General features: G+C 32.4%; 1 protein-coding gene and 1 pseudogene across 1 annotated transcript; one reads left to right on the top strand and one right to left on the bottom strand.

Annotated features, from left to right (window-relative positions):
* The first annotated feature begins 11800 nt into the window (after positions 1-11800).
* Positions 11801-14319, top strand: LOC127076158 (protein DMR6-LIKE OXYGENASE 2). Its single transcript, XM_051017734.1, has 4 exons — positions 11801-12028; positions 12341-12588; positions 13669-13990; positions 14077-14319. The coding sequence occupies exons 1-4, from the start codon at positions 11801-11803 to the stop codon at positions 14317-14319; spliced, it is 1041 nt and encodes a 346-aa protein (XP_050873691.1).
* A 4600-nt stretch (positions 14320-18919) lies between these two features.
* LOC127137991 (uncharacterized mitochondrial protein AtMg00810-like) lies at positions 18920-19903 on the bottom strand (annotated as a pseudogene).
* Positions 19904-20216: the final 313 nt, after the last annotated feature.

Here is a 20216-nt window from a genome sequence, read left to right as displayed (position 1 = left end):
TTCATCTGATACATGTCAATTTGTCTAGTTTTTCATTTTTATCCATATGCATTTTTATCATCAAATAAAGTCACCATAATTATGCATATAGTAAAAAAGTCAACATAAAGTCAATATTTTACATGTTGAAGAAATTGACTAAAATTGCATTTTTTTTCATTATGCATTTTGAAAATGAACTCATGATCATTTGATTTATCATCAAAATATTCATTTGAATTTTATTAATCATTTTCATACATCATAAAAAAATCAATGTTTCTAGAAAGCCCAAAATATCCATAATTTATTACATCATTATTCACTATTTAATTAAATAAATGTCTAGAAGACACTCACACTCTTTATATAATTCCTAAACTACCCTTTTTAGAGCCTATAAATAAAATCATTCTCATTCACAAATCACGTCACCAATCATTCACAAAAACTAAGGCAAAATTCTCTTCATTTTCTTTCAAGTCATTTCTTTCTTTTTATTGAATAGATAGACTCTTATGCATGTTCTTTATTTAATTCTATTGCATGTTTACTCATGCTTTATTTATTTAGTATCTTAATCATCACCATTTTGCATGGAAACTCAATTGATTTTAAATCAAGAGTTGAAAAGTGTTCTTGAACCTCCATAAGCAAAAGTTATTTGTTGTTGTTTAAATGACTCTTATGCTTGTTCTTTATTTAATTCTATTGTATTTTTACTCTTACTTTATTTATTGAGTACCTTAATCATCACCATTTTGCATGAAAACTCAATTGATTTTAAATCAAAAGTTGAAAAGTGTTCTTGAACCTCCATAAGCAAAAGTAATTTGTTGTTGTTTAAATGACTCTTATGATTGTTCTTTATTTAATTCTATTGTATTTTTACTTTTTCTTTATTTATTTAGTACCTTAATAATTACCATTTTGTATGGAAACTCAATTGATTTCAAAATCAAGAGTTAAAAGTGTTCTTGAACCTCCATGAACAAAAAGAGTCAAATGCAAATTCATGCTTGTTTCATATAAATAATGTATCCAATAATTTCCCAACATCACCCCGAGCATGAATCCATAGTTTATTTGTCATGAGGATGGATAAAATGGTCAAATCAAGCAAACATATGTTGCTGCATTTTTGTTGATTTTTGAAATTTTTTGTTGTTTATTATCTGAATTTTAATATACTATTGTATTCGCAAGATCGAGTAGATAAATTTTCATTATTTATTTGCTTCATTTCATAAAAAAAATGAGAAAGTTATGATATTTTTATATTTTCGTTGTAACATTTTTCTTCCATTTTTATTGATACGGGAATAGTAATCAAATGTTGGGTTGGGGAAGACCAAATCTCCCCACACCTTATGATTGCTCAGTACACCTCTATGGGTTCCCCTCCTTTGGGTCTATAGCATTTTTCTAGCCACACCCCTAATTTTCAGTTTGTTTTTGTCTTTTGTATATTATTTATTTATTTATTTATTATTACTTTATTTATTAATTTTTACCTCTTGTATTGATAGTGCCCCCCTTCCCTTTTATTATTTATTTTACATTTTTTATTGATTTTTTTTTTAGTTTATTTTATTGTATTTTTTGTTGATGCATAATTGTTAATCCAAAAAGACAAAATGACCATTAAAATTAACCTTTCAAAAATATTAAGATAAAAGGTGTTTGATCAACATCAAGTATATTTTTCAAAGTCACACTAAGATTTTTCTTTAATAAGCACCTCATACCATATTACAAACCATTTTCACTAATGCAATAAAACACTCTATCAACATCGAGTTTCCTTTTTTGCTTACTTGAGGCAGTGAAAATATTTTTCTTAATCAAACACGAAAAGGGAGGATCCTTGGAGTCTCGCAATCCTTGATGTAAGATAATGAAAATCGTGTCTTTCTCATTGATCTAAAAAGAATATATATACATCAATGTGTAACATTTGGTCAACTATCTAATTATGATACAACATAATTATAGGAAACTAATTATGACTAATTATAACAAAATATTCTATTTTATCACACCCCCACAGTCGAAGTGGGAGGTTCACGAACGCTTAGACTGGTCCGAAAATCATCAAAGAGAATGCGAGGAAGTCCTTTGGTGAAAATGTATGTGATCTGATGTCTTGAGGGAACATGAAGGACGCGAGCCTGACCACGAGCTACCTTTTCCCGAACAAAATGAATGTCCATCTCAATATGCTCAGTGCGCTGATGCTGCACAGGATTACCAGATAGATAGATGGCACTAACATTGTCACAATACACCAACGTGGCCCGAGGAATAGGAAACTGGAGTTCTATGAGAAGATTGTGAATCTAACACGATTCATAGACAACATTGGCAACCCCCCTATATTCGGCTTCAGCACTGGAACTGGAGAGAGTTGGTTGCCTTTTGGAAGACCAAGAAATAAGGTTGTCACCTAGAAAAACACAGTAACCAGATGTAGAACATCTGGTGTCAGGACATCCACCCCAATCAGCGTCAGTGTAGGAGATAAGCTTTGTAATGAGAGATGGGGATAAGTGTAGTCCAAAATGTAAGGTGCCCTGAACATAGCGCAAAATGCGCTTAAGAGCAAGCATGTGTTCCGTGCGAGGGGCATGCATGTGAAGACAAACTTGTTGAACAACATATGATATATCAGGTCGAGTGAAGGTGAGATATTGTAAGGCTTCTGCAAGACTCCGATACAAGGAGGGATACTCATTAGAAGTGCCAGAGGAGGTGCTGAGTTTTTGCTTGGTGTCAACATGAGTGGCTGATGGTTTACAGGACGTCATGCCAGCACGTTCAATGATCTCTGAAGCATAAGTGCTTTGACTGAGAAATATGCCATCAGGATGAAGAGATACTGCAATACCCAGAAAGTAACTCAGAGGGCCCAAATTCTTCATTGCAAACTCAGATGCTAAGAGTGACATAATTGATTGGCGGAGGACTTGAGTGGAGGCGATGAGGATGATGTCGTCTACATACAGTAGAATGTAGGTCATGTCTAAACCTTGTCGATATATGAAGAGGGAATGGTCTAATGTGCTATGGAGAAATCCAATGGTGGCGACATAGTCAGCAAAACGTTGGTACCATGCCCTAGGCGCTTGCTTGAGACCATACAATGACTTCTTCAATCGACATACATAATCTGGATGACGGAGGTCGCGGAAACCCAATGGCTGATGCATGTAAACAGTCTCATGAAGATCACCATGTAAAAAGGAATTATGGACATCCAGTTGATGAATGGGCCAGGATTTGGAGAGATCAATGGTAAGCATTGTTCGAATGGTAGCAAGTTTCACCACGTGGCTAAAAGTCTCATCACAATCCACACCTGGAACCTGTGACCTGCCATCACCTACAAGACGAGCCTTGTAACGCTCAAAGGAGCCATAATGATTTTTCTTATGCCTAAAAATCCACATACATAGAATAAGATTAGTATCACAAGGACGAGGAACTAAATCCCACATCTTATTTCGAATAAGAGCATCAAATTCAGATTGCATTACGGATTTCCAATTCGGGTCTGATAAGGCTAGTTTGGGGTTTTTAGGTATGGGAGAGATGGTGTGGTCAGAGTGAGAGATTGATAAGTTAAATATCATGTGGGGTTTGACAATGCCTTTCATGCTTTGGATGGTGATGGTTCGTGTAGGTGGAGGTGAATGCGGTTGAATTGGTGGTGGTGATGGGGAGTTTATTGTAATGGGTGTGTTGATAGAAGAGGTAGAAAATGATGATTGTTGGTTTGTTGAGGGTAATGGTTGGTCAATTGGGATTGTGGGTGTTGGTTGGTTATGTACAATAGATGGTGAAATTTGATTTTGCCACTGATGTATAAGGTAGGGGTGAAGGTCATCATCTAGGAATTGATAAGAGTGAGGTGAAGGGGAGTGTATCTTGGTGAAGGGAAATTGAGTTTCATCAAAGATAACATGCCTCGAAATTATTAATTTTCTATTAGACAAATTAAAACACTTGTAACCTCTATGATTCAGCGGATAACCCAAGAAGACACACGGAGTAGAGCGGGGTTGTAACTTATGAATAGTAGATGACGAGAATAATGGATAAGATAGACAACCAAAGACTCTGAGATGTGTGTAGGTGGGATCACGATGATACATGAGTTGTGTTGGTGACTGCTTATGAAGTGTTTTATAAGGAATAATATTTAACAGGTAAGTTGCCATGTGGAGAGCATGATGCCAAAACGAGGGGGGGGGGGGGGGGGGGGGGGGACAGAAGAATGAGCTACCATAATGCGTATCATATTATTAATGGTTCTTATTTTGTGTTCCACTTTCCCATTTTGTGAGGATGTGTGAGGACAAGAGAAACGAAAAACTAGACCATGATCAATGCAATATTTTTGAAAAAGCTCATTATTATATTCACCGACATTGGCACATTGAAATGTTTTGACTTTTTGCAAAAATTGAGTTTGAATGAGTTGAGTAAGTGACTTGAACGTTTCAAACACATGAGATTTTCTGCTAATAGGAAAAGTCCACAAAAAGTTTGTAAAATCATCTAAGAATAAGACATAATATTTATGACCAACAGAACTTAAAATTGGAGACGTCCATAAATCACTATGTTAAATGTCAAAAGACATCAAAGTCGTAGTTTGAGAATAAAAAAATGGAAATTTAACTTGTTTTCCTAAACCACAATAGTCACAAACGGCATAAGATTTAGAAGGTTCACAACATATGAACTTATTTTTGCAAAGGGAATTCAAAACAGACACACCATGATGACCAAGACGACTATGCCAAAGACTGGATGTGAGACCGGAAAAACTGAGAGGAGTTGTAACTGGATAAAGATCTCCATGACTGTCACATTTGAGAACGGTGATCCCCGTCTGAAATCCAAGATAGAAGATTCGTTGCGCATCTGATACAACATCTCTGCCATGTCTTCTTGACGAATATCTTCAGTCATGCTTGTGAAATACTTGTATTCCTCTTCGGGGATGAACGATCAAAGCTCCCTAGATTTTTGAGGACCAGGACATGCAAGGAACAATGAAGACATGCCCAACGAGTTTGATATGACATGGCCTCCCCGAATATAGCTCTCCATTCTAAGGCCTTTGGAAAACAGGCTTACCAGCCAAAGGAACTCCATAAACACCTCTCACTCACGAACCTTCAGCTTTTACTCTTGGCAATGACCTCATTATATCCTCTCCCAAAGGTTACTATGAAGAATTTCACATCTTCGACAGCTCTAGATAAGGAGGGGATTAAGAGGTTTAAATTGCAAGCTTTCCCAAAGAGTGAGCCTCCTCTTAAGTCATCACAATCACAACCTCATAAGAAGATGATATATATATATTTAGAAACCATCCTCATCTAGAGAATTGATTTAGAGCAACTATCTTGTTTGTAAGGAGAAAGACAAGTAAAGAGAACACCCAATTTGGAACAATAAAGGAGAAAAAGGGGAGAGTTCTCCACCCCTTACCAAACTATTGCACTTCTAATCTTTGATGGTCGCTCCCACTAGAAAATGAGTTTTTATGTATATAGCGAGGTATTCGTTACCTTTAGGTTTATTGAATAAACCAAAAGTCAACATACAATTCGAGTCGCCAGCGCACTTTTATTTGTCCAAAGGAAAGGCTAAAAAGCGAACAAAAGCCAAGTAAGAAGTTTTATCAAATCAAAAACTAATAAAAATGTCAGAGATCTGGGTAAGGGGGTTGGTTATGAAATGGGAAGGTTTTACGCACCTAAAACATCCTTAGTACTCTAAGGGAACCTCTTTTTGCAAATATGTGTTGTAGGTTGGTATTTGTGAAAATATGTGCAAAAGATTGGAGGGATGAGAAGAGAATAGATTATATTTACAAATTTGTTGTTTGGATGGATGAACCCATTGCCTACGTACCATCACAAAGGTAGGATCAAAACCTTGTAGTTCGGGGTAAAAATCTCAAAGATTGGTGAATTGATTTGATCAAAAGCCTTAAGGTCTTTTGTTATCAAAGGGAGAAAACTCAACCTAAACCAACAACCCACCATGTGAGGAGAGCTTCAACATACTAGTGAGGGGTTAACCCTATAATAAGTATGGAAGACTTATAGTCCAATCACTAAGGATAAGGTGAGGTTTACATCAACCATTATGATAACTCAAACCTATGACTAATGTTTATGAAAAGGTTTTAACAAAGGTGGCCATTGGAACCACAAAAATAACTTGAAATGAGTTATATTTACAAGTTAGATTTATTTACAAAAATGAAGTCAAAGTTGGATTAAGATTTATTCACAATGAGTATTAATGAAAAGATTTTGAACAGTCAAAGGCATAAGGCCTAGGTTTCTAGTTTGAAAACAATGTCAAAGTTTGCACAAAAAGAGTTTGGCTTGGGTTAGAGTGGAGAAGAAGAGAAAGGGCTAGTCCTAAAGCATACAAGATAAGAGAGAAGATAAAACCCTTGGAGTTCCTTTTCTTGAAATCATAGAGATGATTCAAGATGCTCCTTTTCTTTGGACTTAGCAATCACTCAAGCAATCAAACAATTTAGATTCAAGCTCCTAGGATCTCCATTTGACTTGTCTCTCTTAACTTGGCTACTCATGACAATGGTCCCCTTTACTATCTCAAGATGGAATCCCTATCACACAAGAGCAAACATCAAAAAGTTCACAACACAATAAGAGGAATGGACAAAGAATAAGTTTTGGAAAGGAAGTCCTTTGAAGTCAACTTTGAGATTTAGCATTCTAAAGGCATGAGGCCTAGTTGCTCTTCAACAAATTTAGCATTCTAAAGGCATGAGGCCTAGTTGCTCTTGAACTCCTTTAAGCATAGGTAAATCCTAATTCTTAGTCCTTTCTCCTTTTTGCATTAGGTTCACACAAAACAAAAGCAAAACCAACACAAAACAACAATATATTTATATACAATAATGAGCTCAAATGAGTAAAAGGAAAATGACATAAACATAAAATATGTGCTCAAGTGAGGAAAATGAAAAGCAATATGAATAAATGAGCAAGAAGTAAATTGCATTAAAGTAAATTGCAAGAAATTAAATGCTCAAATTAAAGTTAGTAATTAGTATGGTTATGCTAGTTTGTCATAAGACAATTTAGCGCTATGTTAAGCAATCGTAAGTGGACTAATGTTGTAGTCACACTTATCTGAGGCCGGTCAATAAAACTATAGGCAAATAAACACAAGTTAGAGATCCTGACTAGTAAGCCAAGCTCCTAAAACTTGCCATGCCAAAAGAAAAGAGGAAAGGCCTTGTATGGACTTTAGTTTTTTTGCTTGACCAAGAAGCAACCTATCTTGGACACAAAGCAACTCACTTGATCTTGGATCAAGTTGAGTTTGATTTGGATCAAAGAAGGTTAAACTTCTCATTTGTCAAGACTAACCATAAGACATTAACTCATTGGCCAAAAATAAAAAGAAATGGAATGAAGATGAAATGGATGGAAAGAGAAATAAAGTATCAAACACAAATGATCAAATGTGAATCAAATCATCATCAATCAATGTCAAACAGAAGAGAAATGAAGATCACAAGTCAACAAGTCAAACATATATTTTGGTATTTTTGAATAAAAAATAAATGTAAAAATAAAATGGACAAAATATGGTAAAACCTCAAATTTAATTCAAATCAACTTCAACAAGTCCAATTAAATTCTCATAGGCCTAACATGGTCAAACAAGCTTTGACAAATTTTCTCAATAATTTTTGAAATCAGAAACTATTTAAAAACAATTAAAAACAATAAAAATAACACAATATGAATTAAAATCTCAAATAAATCTCAAATCAATTAAGAAATTGATGAGACTATTTTTCATTGACGTATCATGATCCATATGTGTTAGGAAAATATTTTTGGAATTTTCAAATATCAGAAAGTATTTTAAAATGAATTAATACTATTAAAAACCAAATAATTCATAAAAAATATTAAATGAAGTCACAAAAATAATTAAAAATCAAAATATGAAACTAGATTTTTCAAGAATTTTTTTGGCATTGGTCTCATATTTTTTTGACTTCAAATAAAATATTTATGAATTTTTGAAAATAAAAGGAATTAAATGGAATTAACAGAAAATAAGAAAATAACAAAAATGCGCAGCCACTGGATCATTTCATTAATTGACGTGGCAATGATCCTAGGGCTCAGAGGCGCGGTCACATGATACACCTTGGTCAAACGCGCTGCACTTTGATTTAAAATAGGTCAATACAATGAAAGGCCAAGATTATAACATTTCATCATGATCCAATGGATCTGAAGGCTTCCACGTGGGGATGGTGGTGGAAACCACCATCTTCTCCGGCGATCTAACCAGATCCGGTCACCACGCGCAGGAAATCAAACCTCAATAAAAATGAAAAAAGAAGGTATCAAAATGAAGCCGAGGTGATGTACATCACCCCTGTAACCATGGATTCTCCTCAAAGTTCCTATTTAGAGAGAAACATGAGCTTGAAGATCATGGTAGATGAACTGAAATGGCACGATTTGCAAAATTAAGACCACCACTGGCCTGCCTCATGCACGAGGGCTTCAAAAAACAGCACAAACCAAAGAGATTCACATTATATAGCAAGATCTAGATCAAGAAAGTTTGGTGATATACCTCTGAAATGGAGCTTCAAACAGCATGAATTGTCCAAGCTCTTAATCCAATTTTGATCTGGAAGTGTGATGGTGATGCAAGGTTAAGGAATTGAGCTGTAAAGATCAACTAATAATGTTGAAATTCAAGCTTAAAATGAAATAGAAAACTGAAAATTCCTTTAGTGAGGGTTTGGTTTTCAATTCAGCAGCACTTCAGATCTCCTTGTGGTTCCCATTTGAATGAGAATGAGCTTCTATTTATAGCTGGAATGGATGTAAGGTAATGCTTTCCCTCGTGTGCATGAAATTTGGATCCTCCTTGCATGGGCCTGTACAGGCGCATGTGATGCCCAAGAATGAATGCAAATCCATGCTGAACTCATATGGAAGTGAATTGGACGTGCAATTGGCTTGGTATTTGCTTGCACATGAAGTCATAATGTGAATTGCAAAAATGAACATAAACATTAAGCTCTTCGAAACTCACTCATGGACAATCCAAAAAGTTAATGTGAGTAATGGTTGGAAAGCCCTTGAAATAAGGAACAAAAGTCATGTTGGGCAAAAGTTCATTTGGAGTTTGGAATTTATGAAAACAGGCTGTGAAGTTTTGGGTACAAAACATATCTAGGTTTTCCTTTGAAAATTTTACCAAAAGCAAGCATCTTCAAGCCCTTCTGTTTCAATGATGAAAGCTTCAAATGACAAAACCTCCAACATCAAAGTTGTATATCTTTTCAAGATGATCAATTTAGACTCAAATTTTGCATCATTTGGGTTTTTCATGAGAAAGTTATGGGCACTTGAAGTTGGAAAGTTTTCAAATTCAATGACTTAGGTCCAAAGTGACCTATAATGTTTTGTATTATCACATGTGTTTCTTTTAGGATTATGAAATTTTGTCCAACATAACATTTTAAGTAGACATCTTAAAATTTCCAATGCATTTGGTCTCACCTCAAAATCATAAAAAATAAGGAAGTTAGGTCCTTGGGAAGTTGACCCAAAATTAGGGTTTCAATCAAAATGGCCTATAATGTTTTGAAATGAATGATGGCCTTCCAAGTTTAAAATGGACTTTTGATGAACATGAAAGTTGTTCATATGGTTCTTAATAACATTGTTCATCTTGGGGTCATCTTCATTTGACAAACACATTGTATCTCAGTGATCCTCAGTTTAGTTAGATGACTTGATTGGTCAACTTCTCACGGCCAAACTTCAAATCTTGATGAATGAATGATTGAGGGGCCTCACATAGGCTCATATATGCATAAAATAATGAATGAAAGAACTTCCCTTGATTAAATTTAATCATAGGTTGAGGTTGCTTCATGAGCAAGGCACAGTTGAAGCATAATGAAATTAGGGTTTCCTTGGGAAACAATCCTCAAGCCCTTTGGGTTATCTTGATCAAATTGATAAATTGAGATACTTGGGAGACATATATGATGATTAGGAGCTTTGTGGACCATTGTCATGCTTGTTCTCATCTTCATCTAGCCACTTCACTGAGCTTAGGAGCCTCCTAGGAGCATGGGAGCACATGATCACTTGAGCTTCAAAACAAAAAGAGTTAGTGACATATTTTGTGCTTTTGGTTAGTAAACAAAAAAGAAAAGCAATAATATACAATACAAGCATGCTTGATGGTCTCAAACCACTCACACAAATCCCACCCTTAGGGTTAAGGGGCCAAACATGCTATGATCCTTGAGGCACTGCAATGGGCAATGATATGATGCCATGAGGGATCTTAGGGTCAAAATTAGGATCTTACAGATGCCCCTATTTAAGGTCATTCTAGCCGGAGATATGAAGGTTAAAATCTTCGTCTCGACGAGGTAGAATGGGCTTAAATAATAACAAAGAGACGAATTTTGGTCCCTAAGAGACCTCATGATGCAAATGTATGCATGCAAAAATAAAATCTTCGTGGTGAATAATTGCCACGAAGGAAGAGAAATCAGGAGAAGCTGAAAATTCATAGGAGTACTACACTCACTAAGGAGACAGAGACTCTGGGGGAAAAATAGGGTAAAAATGCTTGAGCATAGTTTAAACTTATGTTGTGATTAGTTATTCATTGGGTTTTATACTTCACATGCACACACTGCCACTGATGTATGGAGAAAAGAGATTATTTATTTATTTATTTATTTATTACGTTTTTTATACTTGTTATAAAAAATTAAATTTGATATATTATTGATTAGTGTATCTCAACCAACTTACTACTTGCTCTATCTCATAATAATTATTTTAAAATATTTTTTTTTAACTTTTAATATAATATTAATTAATTTTTCAATTAAATCATTTAATTAATATTGTTTTCATGTTTCAAATTCTATTTATTTAATAATATATTTATGATAATTTTAAATTTATTAATATTTGATAAGGTTATATTTTAGAAACTCGTGATTAATTGAATAACTTATCATGGAATAGAGAGATTACTCAATTAACTAAAACAATATACTATAAAATAAAATTAATTTTGTAACAAAAATTAGTACAACAATCAATGTTTTTTCAATAAATGTATGTATAATATATTAAATGATAATAAGAAACATATAGAATAATTGAAATTGCAATTTATTTTTATTTTGTAGAGGCAACTTTCCATCTATTGGATTATTTTTAAAAAAATAATCCATCTATTAGTCTAATTATATATTTTTATAATCTTTAGTAAAAAAATAATACTCATTTTACAATAAATCAATATTTAATCAAAAAAGTTAATTTAAAAATAAATATTATTTTCAACTTTAAAATTCTTCTATTTTTATTATATAAATGCAATGTACACTACTAGTAAAATATGGTACTTCCTTTTTATAAACATATTTAAATGCCATTTTTTTTACAATTTTCATTTAGTAAAATAAAATTCACTAAATATGTTTTTTTTTCAAATGACATGATTTGACTAAAATTTTCAAATGACACGATTTTTAATAAAAAAAATGAAATGCTTTCTAAAATAAAATAAAAAATTCATTAAATATGACATCACAAATGTGATGATAAATAATGACATAAGCAATGATGATCCAATAAACAACAAACATCACCGATGAAACTTGTTTACAAATAGTCACAAGTTCTTGTCTTGCTTCATCAATCAATTGTCACAAATCCTAGAAACTTTTGTTTACAACAATATGGCCACAACAGTGAAGCCTTTAGTAACAGACCTTGCTTCCACCTTAAATCATGTCCCTTCAAATTTCATTAGACCCATTGGTGACCGTCCAGATCTTCAACTCCTATCATCCACTAATGATTTCATTCCTATCATTGATCTTCAAGGCTTAGATTCCTCAAATCGTTCTGAAATCATCCAAAAAATTGCTCATACTTGTCAAAACTATGGATTTTTTTCAAGTATAGTACATCTTAATCTTATCAACTTCTTAATTTCTTATGAGTACTATAATAATTTTGAATTTTTCAGTTTAGATTATTGTCACACATACAACATCATTTATCAACGTGGTATGATCAGATTTCTAGTCTATAATAACTAAAACTATGTAATTGTGTTATGATCGACGAGTGTAAATATTAACCTCGGTTATATCAATTTGAAATCTAAACGGTTCGATCAGATATTGACGGAGTAAACAGTTCGAATTTTTTTCCACATGTAATAGTTGTATGTGATCTAATTTTTTTTATTATTTATTTAAATGTATTTTTAGATTGTGAATCATGGGGTTCCAGAGGAGGTGCTAGGTGATATGATGAATGTGTCAAAAGAGTTCTTTAATATGTCGGAGAGTGAGAGGAAGAAGAGTTACTCCGAAGATCTATTGAAGCCAACAAGACTTTCAACGAGTTTTAATGTAAAGACTGAGAAAGTTTCAAATTGGAGAGATTTTTTGAGACTTCATTGTCATCCTCTTGAAGATTATGTTCATGAATGGCATGCAAACCCTCCTTCTTTCGGGTTCAAAAATATACAACTAGTCATTGTTCTTATTTAAATGTATGATAAAGAAGTTTCTATTTATTTTACACTAAGAATACATATAAGTTTTTAATGGATACAAAATAACATTTTTGCCATATAAGTATTTATTGTGTTAAAATCAAACTATGCATTTCTAATTAGATGGTTGAATTCTATTCGTATTGAATTGCTTACCATTTGATTGAGATAAGACAATTCATATTAAATTTTTTCATTTTTATTAAATATAAAAATACAAATGATTGAATTTAAAACTCAACATGAGTTTAGTATAAACATTTTATTTAATTTGATATTTGATCTTAGTTTCAAGTTCATGAATAATTCGGTTTAATTAATTACATTTAACTTACTTTCTTGGATCATATAATTAAAACATTATTTTTTTAAAAACTATTTTTTTTTAAAGAGAAGTAAATATCAGACAAAATATTATCTAAATTTTAAAGTTTGAGGCTATGTTTGATAAGTCATATTTTACGAGTTTATAGTTTATAAGTTCATATACAATTTAAATTTGTTTGATAACGGTTTTTTCATTATAAGTTTATAGTTCATTTTATTAATCTATAACTTATTTTCCAGATATTATTTGAAGTAATATTTTAACTTATAATTTACTGTTTATAATTTTTTCTTTCATTTTTATTCTTATTATTTTAATAAAAATTCTTTTTTATGCTTTATAATTTATTTTATTTTAAAATAAAATAAATAAGTATAAAATGTTTTTTATGTCATTTTATATTTGAACCGTTATTTTACTAAACATTACAATTCGCTTATCAACTATCAACCATCAACTATAAGTTATAAACCATCAATTATCAGATATCAACTATAAACTATAAGTTAACTCATTAATCAACCTTTATTTTTATCAAACAAACAGAACCTATATATATATATATATATATATATATATATATATATATATATATATATATATATATATATATATATATATATATATATATAAATTTATTTTTATATGTATTTTATATTTTTCTTTCAAATGTTTATTCACAATTTTATTTATTTGTGATGTATATATAGGGATGATGTGGCAGAGTATAGCAAGCAACTGAGAAACTTGGCATTGAGATTGCTTGAAGCAATATCAGAGAGTTTAGGTTTAGAAAAAGATTACATAAACAAAGCATTAGGCAAACATGGACAACACATGGCTATTAACTACTACCCTCCATGTCCTGAGCCAGAACTAACATATGGTTTACCAGCACATGCTGACCCAAATGTTATCACTATTTTGCTGCAAAATGATGTTGTTGGTTTACAAGTTCTTAAGGATGGTAAATGGGTTACTATAAATCCTGTTCCTAACACCTTTATTGTCAATATTGGTGACCAAATTCAGGTAATTATTCCTAATAACTTTAGCATTAACGCTTATTTTTCATTCCTATAAATAACTAAAAAACTACTTATTTATGCATGTTATAGGTGATAAGCAATGATAGGTATAAGAGTGTGCTGCATAGAGCATTGGTGAATAGTGAGAAAGAGAGGATGTCTATTCCAACTTTCTACTGTCCATCACCAGATGCAATCATGAAACCAGCTCCTCAACTCATAGACAATGATCATCCTGCTCAATACAAGGAATTTGAATATAATGAATACTTCAAGAAATTCTGGAATAGAGGGCTTTCAAAAGAAACATGTGTGGATATGTTCAAAGCTTAAATTGCTAGTTTCTAGAATTATCTTTTTTTTTAAGTAGACAAAAAAAAGCAAATAATGTCTTTCATGTTTGGAACTCTAATAAAAGATCTTTAAATGGATTTTAGTTTAATAAAAATATATGATTTGCGTCAATGGATTAGTTTATTGAACATGATGATATGTTTTTTTTCCAGGGGGTAAAAATGTTTTAGTTTCTATATGATTTACAACAGGTTAAATATGTTTTTAGTTTTTTATAAAATTTTATGTTTAGTTCTATAAAAAATTTACTTGACTTTTAGTTCACAAATATAATTTATATTAGAATTTTAGTCTCTATAAAAATATAAAATAAATCAATTTTTTATTAGATTACTACCGTACACAAAATATACACTATTTGATCATTCTATAAGAGCTAAGCTAGTTAAGGTCGTAAGGTTAGTTTTCATATGAGTTGTATGAAAAGTGTGAAAGATATCTGGTTCTTCTTAGATTGTCCGTTTATATACAATCTAGCAGACTTAATCTTTATAAGATTAATTGATGAGCCATAAATGCCTATGTCTCTCTGTCGGCTTGAGGTCATTCAATAGGGTCTGATTCCCTTGTCTGTGATAGACCATTTATGCTTATTAATAAGTCTTTGATAATTGTATCTGCCTAGAGATGTTCCTGTCATCTAATGGGACACATTTGTCTTGGGTTTCCTTCTTTACCTTGGCTCAAACATTTATCTGTGTACGGACTCTCACCCAACTTATTACTTCATGCTCGGGTTCATACCTGACCTATGATGAGACACGAATATACATAGTCCCTCAAGCATGAGCCCCCAAATGGGAGAAGTGCTTTAGGAGGAGAAATTGAAATGTACGTAATCCCTCAAGCATGGGGCCTAAAAGGATAAGTGTTTTAAGGGGAGACACTACTACGGAAAACAAATATAATGACTGTTGTAAAATACATATAATAACAATTTCACGTCCGTTGTTAGGTAACGTGTGATTACATGTATGCCGATTTCCACAACAGAAGAGTGATTGTGGTTATAAGTTAGGTATCACGCTACTTATAACAAGGATTAGATAAAACACCTGTTGTGAAATAATTTATAGGTCCTGAATTCGAATCCTAGCAACGCCATTCTTGCCTTTTATTATTCTGATAGTGTTCTTTGCTTATAACAACAGTTGAATTAAAAATCGTTGTGATTTTTTTATATATATATATATATATATATTTTTCATTTCTACAATATTCTCATATTTTTACCTTGAATATTTCTGAATCATATCAGACCAGAAACAACAATACACCCATGTGTGAATTGAATTAGACAAAAAATTATAATACATCGAATGATACAATTTCGTTAGGAACGAAAAATTGTATACTACATCAAAACCAAAATGACATAAAACAACCTACAATGTACACATCATTACATCAAATTATACTATCTTGTTGTCTTGGTGTCTTGTCTCTTGATGTCTTGACTTTAAACACCTATAATTTCAAATAATAATAGTTGTTATAAAATAACATCATTAGAAATTATAACATACAATAAATAATGAATGAAGAATATAAAATACTTACTTGTTAATTTTTCCATATGCCTTCTTGATGATCGTTATGAGTAACATGTACATCATCTCTATCAACTTCTTCATATGATGTATGCACTTGTGTTGCATAAGAAGGAGTGGAAGAAATATCAAAACTTTCATCATTACTATGAGGATTGTGTTTTCCTTTGAGAACAATTGACCATCTCTTCGATAAGTCCGCAAAGTCTGTCACATAAAAAACTTATTTTGCTTGAGTAGCCATGATGAATGGTTCAGTCGTGTAAGTTGACTTGCCAAAGTCAACCCGTGTGAGTACTAACTCATCAGTTTATACACCATTGTTATTGGGAACCCACTTGCATTTAAATAAAGACACTTCAGATTAAACAATCTTAACAACACAAACAATCGTGTAAAACTGATACACCCCTTATATAAAGATGCATATTTATCGATACATAAAGTATAATAAATATGAGATTTCATATAAGACGATTCTCCAATATCACAAATCACACCTTCTAGTCAATCATCCATATCTTCATGATCTTCATCCATTTGTGACGTCACATTTCAATTATTATCTACTTCTCAATGCCACGTCCATGTTGTATAATTTTGACATATTCCATCACAACATAAGTGATGTAATATTTCTTTCTTTAACCTTTTTTTGATATTCACACAGACAACACAAGGAAAAAAAATATACCATTACTGTCGAGAATATTTTTTTGGCGAATTCAAGAAATTCAATAACTCTTTTCTCATACACCGGACCTAATCTATCAGCTTTGATCTAACTATGATCCATAATAAATTTTGAAATTTATATCAAAAGACAAATATGAATGACACACTAATGCTACACACACAACATCCTAATATGATTATATGCATATGCATATCCAACACCAAAACCTAAAGCATATTAACAAAATTTGAATAAAACAAGAACTTGACAACATGAACAATACACATGACAATGTCAATACACACTGTCATACCCTAGTTTTGTCTGGGTATTTTAAATTCATCTGATACATGTCAATTTGTCTAGTTTTTCATTTTTATCCATATGCATTTTTATCATCAAATAAAGTCACCATAATTAAGCATATAGTAAAAAAGTCAACATAAAGTCAATATTTTACATGTTGAAGAAATTGACTAAAATTGCATTTTTTTTCATTATGCATTTTGAAAATGAACTCATGATCATTTGATTTATCATCAAAATATTCATTTGAATTTTATTAATCATTTTCATACATCATAAAAAAATCAATGTTTCTAGAAAGCCCAAAATATCCATAATTTATTACATCATTATTCACTATTTAATTAAATAAATGTCTAGAAGACACTCACACTCTTTATATAATTCCTAAACTACCCTTTTTAGAGCCTATAAATAAAATCATTCTCATTCACAAATCACATCACCAATCATTCACAAAAACTAAGGCAAAATTCTCTTCATTTTCTTTCAAGTCATTTCTTTCTTTTTATTGAATAGATAGACTCTTATGCATGTTCTTTATTTAATTCTATTGCATGTTTACTCATGCTTTATTTATTTAGTATCTTAATCATCATCATTTTGCATGGAAACTCAATTGATTTTAAATCAAGAGTTGAAAAGTGTTCTTGAACCTCCATAAGCAAAAGTTATTTGTTGTTGTTTAAATGACTCTTATGCTTGTTCTTTATTTAATTCTATTGTATTTTTACTCTTACTTTATTTATTGAGTACCTTAATCATCACCATTTTGCATGAAAACTCAATTGATTTTAAATCAAAAGTTGAAAAGTGTTCTTGAACCTCCATAAGCAAAAGTAATTTGTTGTTGTTTAAATGACTCTTATGATTGTTCTTTATTTAATTCTATTGTATTTTTACTTTTTCTTTATTTATTTAGTACCTTAATAATTACCATTTTGTATGGAAACTCAATTGATTTCAAAATCAAGAGTTAAAAGTGTTCTTGAACCTCCATGAACAAAAAGAGTCAAATGCAAATTCATGCTTGTTTCATATAAATAATGTATCCAATAATTTCCCAACATCACCCCGAGCATGAATCCATAGTTTATTTGTCATGAGGATGGATAAAATGGTCAAATCAAGCAAACATATGTTGCTGCATTTTTGTTGATTTTTGAAATTTTTTGTTGTTTATTATCTGATTTTTAATATACTATTGTATTCGCAAGATCGAGTAGATAAATTTTCATTATTTATTTGCTTCATTTCATAAAAAAAATGAGAAAGTTATGATATTTTTATATTTTCGTTGTAACATTTTTCTTCCATTTTTATTGATACGGGAATAGTAATCAAATGTTGGGTTGGGGAAGACCAAATCTCCCCACACCTTATGATTGCTCAGTACACCTCTATGGGTTCCCCTCCTTTGGGTCTATAGCATTTTTCTAGCCACACCCCTAATTTTCAGTTTGTTTTTGTCTTTTGTATATTATTTATTTATTTATTTATTATTACTTTATTTATTAATTTTTACCTCTTGTATTGATAGTGCCCCCCCTCCCTTTTATTATTTATTTTACATTTTTTATTGATTTTTTTTTTAGTTTATTTTATTGTATTTTTTGTTGATGCATAATTGTTAATCCAAAAAGACAAAATGACCATTAAAATTAACCTTTCAAAAATAATAAGATAAAAGGTGTTTGATCAACATCAAGTATATTTTTCAAAATCACACTAAGATTTTTCTTTAATAAGCACCTCATACCATATTACAAACCATTTTCACTAATGCAATAAAACACTCTATCAACATCGAGTTTCCTTTTTTGCTTACTTGAGGCAGTGAAAATATTTTTCTTAATCAAACACGAAAAGGGAGGATCCTTGGAGTCTCGCAATCCTTGATGTAAGATAATGAAAATCGTGTCTTTCTCATTGATCTAAAAAGAATATATATACATCAATGTGTAACATTTGGTCAACTATCTAATTATGATACAACATAATGATAGGAAACTAATTATGACTAATTATAACAAAATATTCTATTTTATCACACCCCCACAGTCGAAGTGGGAGGTTCACGGACGCTTAGACTGGTCCGAAAATCATCAAAGAGAATGCGAGGAAGTCCTTTGGTGAAAATGTATGTGATCTGATGTCTTGAGGGAACATGAAGGACGCGAGCCTGACCACGAGCTACCTTTTCCCGAACAAAATGAATGTCCATCTCAATATGCTCAGTGCGCTGATGCTGCACAGGATTACCAGATAGATAGATGGCACTAACATTGTCACAATACACCAACGTGGCCCGGGGAATAAGAAACTGGAGTTCTATGAGAAGATTGTGAATCTAACACGATTCATAGACAACATTGGCAACCCCCCTATATTCGGCTTCAGCACTGGAACTGGAGAGAGTTGGTTGCCTTTTGGAAGACCAAGAAATAAGGTTGTCACCTAGAAAAACACAGTAACCAGATGTAGAACGTCTGGTGTCAGGACATCCACCCCAATCAGCGTCAGTGTAGAAGATAAGCTTTGTAATAAGAGATGGGGATAAGTGTAGTCCAAAATGTAAGGTGCCCTGAACATAGCGCAAAATGCGCTTAAGAGCAAGCATGTGTTCCGTGCGAGGGGCATGCATGTGAAGACAAACTTGTTGAACAACATATGATATATCAGGTCGAGTGAAGGTGAGATATTGTAAGGCTTCTGCAAGACTCCGATACAAGGAGGGATACTCATTAGAAGTGCCAGAGGAGGTGCTGAGTTTTTGCTTGGTGTCAACATGAGTGGCTGATGGTTTACAGGACGTCATGCCAGCACGTTCAATGATCTCTGAAGCATAAGTGCTTTGACTGAGAAATATGCCATCAGGATGAAGAGATACTGCAATACCCAGAAAGTAACTCAGAGGGCCCAAATTCTTCATTGCAAACTCAGATGCTAAGAGTGACATAATTGATTGGCGGAGGACTTGAGTGGAGGCGATGAGGATGATGTCGTCTACATACAGTAGAATGTAGGTCATGTCTAAACCTTGTCGATATATGAAGAGGGAATGGTCTAATGTGCTATGGAGAAATCCAATGGTGGCGACATAGTCAGCAAAACGTTGGTACCATGCCCTAGGCGCTTGCTTGAGACCCTACAATGACTTCTTCAATCGACATACATAATCTGGATGACGGAGGTCGCGGAAACCCAATGGCTGATGCATGTAAACAGTCTCATGAAGATCACCATGTAAAAAGGAATTATGGACATCCAGTTGATGAATGGGCCAGGATTTGGAGAGATCAATGGTAAGCATTGTTCGAATGGTAGCAAGTTTCACCACGTGG

This window comes from Lathyrus oleraceus, chromosome 4, assembly GCF_024323335.1.
Source record: "Lathyrus oleraceus cultivar Zhongwan6 chromosome 4, CAAS_Psat_ZW6_1.0, whole genome shotgun sequence".
NCBI classification, from domain to species: Eukaryota; Viridiplantae; Streptophyta; class Magnoliopsida; order Fabales; family Fabaceae; genus Lathyrus; species Lathyrus oleraceus.
This window is presented reverse-complemented; position numbering and strand designations above follow the sequence as displayed.